Raw genomic sequence first — 8486 nt, forward strand, 5'->3', positions numbered from 1 at the left:
AAGAGTTTTCTTTTCGTTTTATATTTTCTGCCACTTTGGAAAGGGTTGAGCTTTATTATATTATTTATACAAAAGTTCTATAAAAACGTAGTACTAGTCTTGTAGTACCTAAGTTGCCCATAAGCTGTCTTAAACGGAGTGTAAAGTTACTCCAAGTTGAAAATTACTTCTGCACGTCATGTAATTCTGTAGTGACAAATGTATGATAAAGACAAACGGCCTTACAAATAAACTTGGTATTAAGTTATACCTGAGAATAGACAAATAATATGTAAAATGTTTAAAAATAGAAATTTTGCGATTGGTTGATTTGGACGTATAACGTTTTCCGCGTTTATTTTTGACATTCGGAAAAAATCAGAATTATATTTTTTTTAAATATATTTAGAGGCATGGGATGCAAGCCCATAGGCCAAATATCATTGTATTGACAGTGTTGTCAGCGATATAGTCGACATTTTGCATATTCTTGGTTTATTCGCAGATATATCTTTGTACCAAGTTTATTGGTAAGGCCGAAAAAGTTTTAAACTTGAAATAACTTCGCGTTTATTAATAACACAAAAAAGGACTTGCGTAAGTTGCTAGTAACCCTGAATATACCAACTAAAAAGGCGATATACGTTTGTACATATTGTAGATATTGCACTTATATAAGGCCCACGCATTTTGCAGACTGGCAAGATTCTCAGCGTTCTTTAAATGTGGGAATAACAAAACCTTCGCCGGGATCGACCACATTGGAGGATGTATTGGATTCACTATTAGGGCTCCCTTCCCACACCACTAGGATTCACACACCCCAACCAAGCCCTAGAAAGTCTTCAAGTCCTTACTACATGCTCAGTGGAAAGGTAGGATGTTCATGCTCATTTCTTATTTTACGCTATCTCCCCTTTTGAAAAATACTGGAAATAATACTAATATATATTTATTCAAACAAAACAATCTTTTAGCTATATTTTTTATTTAAAGAGTAAGTGTGCATCGTAAATAGAATACAAAAATCGAGCAAATGATGAAATTGTAAACATATAATAAAGGCATAAAAGGCATTTATTTTCTCAAAATTGATTCCTTTAGAATTCTTTTTGATGTCATTTCTTATACTACTAGATACTACTACCGCTTCGGAAACAAATGGCGCTCTGAGAGAGAAGAAGCGGCGCAAGAAACTCTCCCAGCATTCTTTTTTTTGCGCTCTTTTCAATAAAAATATACAATATTGTACAGTCGCTATAAAATAATCACAATCTAGTCCCAGGCTGTCCGATCATTTAGATATTCAGCAGTGGAGTAATAGGATTTACGACAGAGCCATTTTTTTATAAAACATTTAAATTTATTTATAGATAATGCCTGAACAGTGGCTGGGACTTTATTGTAGAAGTGTATACATTTACCCTTAAAGCTATTATGTATCTTATGAAGCCTACTAGAATTAGTTACAAGCAATCCCTTATTTCTAGTGTTATAATAATGAAAATCACTATTAAGAGCAAAAAGGTGGCGATTTTTGTGAACATATATTAAATTTTCATAAATGTACTGACAATAAACAGTCATAATATTTATTTCTTTAAATTTTTCTTTGAGATACTGTCTATAACCAAGCTGATATATAGCACGAACAGCTCTCTTTTGCAGTGCAAACACTATATCATGATGCTGTGAAAATAACTAAAGTACACTAATCTAGCGGTCGCAACATTCGTGTACTCTCTAATCTTTCTAACTGCATATGCCGCAGAGCTGAGTCTATCTGCTAGATGGGTAATATGTGGACCCCACTGAAGCTTTTTATCTAACGTGATACCCAAGAAGACCGTAGTGTCCACAAGTTCCAAGCTCTGGTCATTTATAAGTACGTTGGTTTGTACCTCCGCTGTGTTTGGTGTAATGAACCGTAAACACTTTGTTTTTTTACTGTTTAAGTGCAGATTATTCGTCTCAAACCAACGCACTATCTTTGAGAGTGCATTGCTTACCTCGTCATCAATATCCGCACGTCGCTTCACTTTAAAAATAAGTAAAGTATCATCAGCAAACAATACAATCTCATGGCTATCATCTACCACAAACGGTAGATCGTTAATATATATAAGAAACAAGAAAGGACCGAGAATAGAACCCTGTGGAACACCTATTCCCACAGGTTTACCGTTTGCCACTTACATCGACTATCTGAACTCTTTCGCTTAAATATGATTTTAACAGATTTAGGGCTCTATTTTTCACTCCATAATGCTTTAGTTTTAGGAGTAAAGTTTCATGGTGGACGCAGTCAAATGCTTTTGACAAATCACAAAAAATGCCCAATGCATCCTGTGAATCTTCCCAGGCGTCAAAGATGTGCTCAATGAGTCTAGTACCCGCATTAATTGTTGATAAGCCCCTAGTGAAACCAAACTGATTTTTGTTTATTAATTTACAAAAATGCATTTGTAGCTGTTGAAGCAAGAGTTTTTCAAAAATTTTACTAAAAACAGGCAGCACTGATATAGGTCTGAAATTAGCAGGGTTAAAAGAACTGCCCGATTTAAACAAAGGTATAACTTTGCTGTATTTCATGAGGTCAGGGAAAACACCCTCATCGATGCATTCATTAAATATTATTGCTAATTCAGGTGCTATAATGTCAAGTATGTATTTAACAATATTAGTCGAATGGCCCCATAGGTCTTTTGTATTTTTTAGGTTAATTAATTTGAAGATTTTTAATATATCGCTACCTGTAACATACTTAAATTTCAAGTCAGTAGTACTGGTACGTGTAATTTAAGCATATCATATGCTGCTTTTGGCGAAGAGTTAAGGTATTTGGTCGTGAGAATCGGGATTTCGGAGAAGTATTTATCAAATTCATTTGCAATTTCTATTTCCGAATTTATAACGCGATTATTAATATTTAAACAGATAGAGGTGTTACGGCAATTCGATCTACCAGTTTCATTGTTAATTACACTCCAAGTCGCTTTTACTTTATTATTACTGTTTTTAATTTTATCTGCAATGAAACGTGTTTTCGCTTCATGACAAACTATTTTAAAGAGTTTGGAGTATTTTTTTACATATATTTTAAATTTTTCACTATTATTGTAATGTTTCTCATAATAAAGGTCATATAAGCGTTTACGACTTTTGTGGATACCCATTGTTGCCCAATCATTAAAACTATGTTTGTTGTTTACTGTCACCGTTACTGGAGTAAAAATCCTGTCAAATTCCTCACAGAAGGAATTGAAGACTAAGTTGTAGTGAAAATTAGCAGTTTCGCCACAGTGTAAAAATGGTATTGTATTTACCAAATTATTTTTAAAACTTTCAAGACGGCTACCCGTAACTGGTATAATCGTCACCTTTTTTGGTCTGACATTGTCCAATCTTGTATTTACTTTTATAAGTTGCCCAATATGGTCGGACTGAAGATTATTAATTATGAGTTTACTAGTAATAGTAACATCTGTAAAAATATTATCTAAACAGGTTGCTGTTGTAGAAGTGATTCTAGTAGGTTCCCAAAATACATTGAACAAATTAAAACTTTGAAATAAATTTTTAAGGCTAGTACAATTGGCCGAAGGTTCAAGCAAGTTTATATTAAAATCTCCACACACTATAATTGACTTGCTAGTTTTGCTAAATTTTGATAGTACCTCCTCCATTCTATGTTGGAATTGTTCATATGATGCAGTGGGGGGGCGGTATACACTTAGTTGCTCTAGTTCTATACAAGCTATCTCAATTAGTTGTTCTATAGAGAGATTAACAATATCTCTTCTATTTTTACATTTTAATCTATTATTAATAATAATTAGGGAACCTCCATGTATTGCCCTACTTCTACAAAACGAACTGACTACTTTATGTTCTCTAAAACTAAACTGGAGCTGATGACTCTTACGCCAATGTTCTGTAATACATAATATATCTATATTACAGCAGCTCAAAAACAGTTCAATTTCTAATTCCTTACTTGAGATACCTTGTATATTCTGGTGAACAATATTTATGAGCTTTATATTATGATTATCTATAGCAGTAACATTTATATTTCGTACAAGGTTGGAATGCCAGGGTTGCCAACCTAGCCTTGCAATATATATAGATTTTCTTTGACGATATAGAAAGTCAGGTATTTTTTCATTTATTTACAAGAAATACAGTTGTAATTGCAGTAGGCTGTAAGTAATAGAGACCTGTATGTATTCGAGTTCCTTAAATCTCTATCTACGAGTCAATCTAGAACTTGACTGCTTTTCTTATTCATCTGTAGAGTCCGAGGTACGAACAGCTAGCGAGTAGTGGGCACAGCAGTGCCTCTCAGGCTTCCCGCTTCATGAACACACCTAGTGATGTCCCGAGCTCGTTCACGGACCCCAGCCCAGATCAGGACCGACCAGGTAGGAACGATATGTAAGTCCAAACCGTTCCAATTTTTATACTTACTTCTCTGCTATACCTCATTTTATCTGACTTTTCAGTCTCGCCGATCTACCCGCGTCTTCGTGCCTGATACTTCCACTCTAATACCCTCGTAATGCTATTTTATTCTGTCTGAAACCTGATACAACACACACTTGCATGTAACAGCCTAGATGCGCCACAGCATGATTGTCATGTCTCAGTTTTGGTCTTGCCTGCACTGGTCCTGGGTCATTTCATGTCCAAACGATAATAGACTTTAATATTTATGTGGTTTCAGGCAAGGATACAGTTGATATGCCCGTGATGCAAGAATCGAGGCGATCGAGGTCAGTCACGGGTGACCACTCCCGGCGGAGAAGTGAACCGTTTGCCAATCACAGCGCCTCTGCAGATCGCCGCACCAGCCTCGACGCAACAGCCTTCCGATCTGATAACCTCGTCCGCCACGAATCCAAAAGCTCCCTAGTTTCCCTCCTAACTGAAAACAGCACTGACGAGGCCTTCGTCAAGTGCAAATACCCAAAATGCTCATCACGCACACCCTTACCCGAAGCGAAACGGCATTACAAAACATGCCACAACTGCACCACAATGTACTGCTCAAAGGAATGCCGGAGAGCTCATTGGGAGAAGCACAGAAAGGTATGTCTTCATTCGCGTGCTAGTGCACTCTGTAGACAGATAATAGCGGCAGCCAAGGAGGACGCTGATTCCTTGCATCAGATTAGTACGGCAGCCTATCAAGGGTATCTAGCTCAGGGTCGCGGCGTGGTTAAAGTATACTTTACAAGCCCAGAAGCGGCGGAAAAGTTTACAACCCACGGATACCAGAATCTAAGTGAACCAGAATTTGTAAAGTGGTCAGCTCTTCAGCCAAATGAAATGGGAGTGGAATTGTATACGGAAGTTATCAAACTCTGCAAGAGTTACAATCCAGAAACGAGAGTAATATTGTTCGTGGCCGTTTGCATATTAAGCGAAGTGCCGACAAAGGGGGCTGTGAAGTGGGAGAGGCAAATGGTTTCTAGATGCGCCAAGCTGAGACTGAGCAAAACTGTTTCGATTGCGATACAAGAGCAAAACAAACGACGGCAAAGAAGGGACAGCAAAGAGACGCCCGAAGACAGAGACACATTGATACTGACTTCGAAATTGTGTAACACGGGAGAAAAGCATGCGGTGAGTGCACACAAATTTAGAGAAGTGTGTTTTAAAAATATATGCTATGAATTGGAAAATAGAGGAGTTGTGCTGAAGAAACATTTCCCTGAAGTGTATCATAGGCTGGTCGCTTACGTGGATGGGACCAGCGAGAGATTCATCCCAATGACAATATACCCAAGGGACGTGAATAGTGGGAAATCATTCATGTGTGTGATTATGCCTGATACCGACCTGGATAGCGGTACGCCAGTTGATGGTAATGTTATGACAATTGACGTCGGAGTTGATAGTTCTAAGCATCAGCTATCGACGCCAATGTAGGATTTATACACACACTATTGTAATAGCGTAGACGTAATATTATCCGGTATGTACCTTCATGGTCGATAATCGATGACAGTGTCAACAACTAACACCAGGCGGTAGCTTCCAGACACCACGGTTGCGCGATTGGTTGCGCCGCCATGGTGAAATATAGCTCTTTCATTGAGATCTAGAGATTAACAAAAAGATCAACTGCTTCTGCTATCTCGATAGTGTGTTATGATTCACGAATAAACGACATACTAGGTAAGGCTGTGTTTGTAATAATTATATTAAAATTATGCATTTATAAATTTGTAATCGCGCAAATTTTCTATTCTTATGATAGATCGATAATCTATTCGATAATTGTAATTCGCATCCCTTTCATTAAGTAAATAAAGACTTGAATTTGAATGTCATCCCAATAAAAAAAATGTATTTTTGTACATACCTATTATAATAAATATGGGAACTGTTGCGTTAAAATGAGATTATTGCTGGATTTAGTTTCGTTAACTCTTAATTATTTCAACAACTACTAAAATCTTCATTCAAGTTATGATAATATGATTATTGCTTTATATTTCTTAGACTTTAGTAAATTCATCTCTGTTAGAAAATCTTTATAGTTAGTAATTAACGCATTTTAGATAGATATTATAATACTTTATCTTTCGCTGTGAACCTTTTTTGCCTTTTTCCTATTGTAGTGTGATGAAGGATCGCATTGCTGTTGACAGGTATGTAAGGTGTTGCTATATTATGGCTATATTATATAGTATTGTATTTGGCTTCAAAAGGAAAGAACTCATTATAAAACATTTGGTGCCAAATATCAAGCAAAATTTTATAGTGCATACAGTTCAAATTTCGAAATTTTAAATAACATGTATACATACAAAACTATAGATTTTCTAAATAAAACGTACCAAGTATTTGAATTAAATAAAGTATTTAATGTGTTAATTTTCCATGAAATAGACAATATTTCGAATAGGTTAATCTGTTAGAAATAGATTGTTAAAAAGACTTTTATTGCTAATTATTTTCTTGTACCAATTAATTGTACTTACGGTGAAAATGTAGCTATTGACTCTGAAGTGATTACAAACGGCTATGTTAAGTCTGTATTTAGCCTATTGCTTATAGACATTAAATCCAGGGTTCAGGAATTTAAATATAATCCATGGGGGCTCTGTGGACTATTACAATTTTGAAGTTAAACCTATGAAATATTTTCTCTACATTAATTGCCTACCTAATTTTTGCATTTTACATTTACTAACACTTAAAACTGGACTAATTAAAAATTATATAATTAACCATTTAATTTTTTATTGCAACAATGACGGATGTAATATTAATGTCTGACTGAAGGACTAGCATCCATGGTCATAAAATAAATAAAAAAATATATTATTGTCCATTTTATAGAGACATGTCACAATGGCAATATAATGTCAATGTTAAAGAGGTAAATAATATATAATGAGTAAAATACAATGTTTATATTTCAAACGCGAACTTATCAGAATAAACTCGCTTAGATAATATAAACGTTTAGATAGACTGTGACATTTGTGAATACGCCGAAAATAGCGAAAAAATGTGCTTGCGTTGCTGATAATAACCTCTACTTTCAGCAACGCAAGCACACTAAACACTAAGTGCCTAACAAATTGCGACTGTAAGTCACGCACACTAACGTAATAAAGCTGACCAGTTGTCATGCGTTGCCTAAAAGCAAGAGGCTCTATCTAGACATAATTACAAATTATTTAAGTAAACTGGCATTATTATTGGTGTCACAGAAACAGCTACATTTTCACTAATTAAATAGGTACTCAACAGTTACCTACGTTTTATACATTGTTGTGTTTGTAATTAATACTACCGACTTGTTACTGTTAGTATTATTCTACTAAATTTTCTATTCTAATTATATACATGCATTATTAAATTATAGTGCATTCTTTTCAGAATTTTAATACTATAATATATTCGAGTTAGTATCTATGTTATTTTGTTGTATTCATAACTATACAAATTACCCGCGCGGTTTTATCGCGCACCTAGTTAAATAAATGTAGGTAAACAGCTTTTGATATTTTGCATTCCAAAGCGTATTTGTGTTCAAGTTGTGTTCATAGGTGTCGACGAGATGTTAACATTTTGTATTTATCCATGATATTACCATATCTATCATTGTTTCATAGTGGAAATAATTTTTTATCTAGTTGTCCTAAAATATACGGTCCACCAAATTTAATGTTTTTATTTTATTCGTATGGTAGTAGGTACCTAAATCCTAATTATAATATATTTTAAAAATAGGATTTAAAATCACTTATTTAATTGAATGTTGAAAACTACCACCTTTGACTTGGATATTCGATACAGTTCAAATTCAAATTCAAATATTTTTATTCAAAATAGGATGTGAAATCACTTATTGAAAGTCAAAAAAAACTACCACCCATTCCAAAATGAATGCCTCAGGCCTGAGAAGAATGGCCGCAACAAACTCGGCGGGCTTTTTTTTAATTAAAAATATGTTTTACAATTAAATTAACATTTACTTACTTTGT

General features: G+C 34.8%; 1 protein-coding gene across 1 annotated transcript; it reads left to right on the forward strand.

Moving 5' to 3' along the window:
* Window positions 1–704: 704 nt before the first annotated feature.
* LOC126964661 (apical junction component 1 homolog) lies at window positions 705–8162 on the forward strand. The gene is made up of 3 exons (XM_050807912.1): window positions 705–854; window positions 4277–4416; window positions 4706–8162. The coding sequence occupies exons 2-3, from the start codon at window positions 4356–4358 to the stop codon at window positions 5911–5913; spliced, it is 1269 nt and encodes a 422-aa protein (XP_050663869.1). The 5' UTR covers window positions 705–854; window positions 4277–4355; the 3' UTR covers window positions 5914–8162.
* The last annotated feature ends 324 nt before the right edge of the window (window positions 8163–8486 follow it).

Source organism: Leptidea sinapis, chromosome 5 (genome assembly GCF_905404315.1).
Source record: "Leptidea sinapis chromosome 5, ilLepSina1.1, whole genome shotgun sequence".
NCBI lineage: Eukaryota > Metazoa > Arthropoda > Insecta > Lepidoptera > Pieridae > Leptidea > Leptidea sinapis.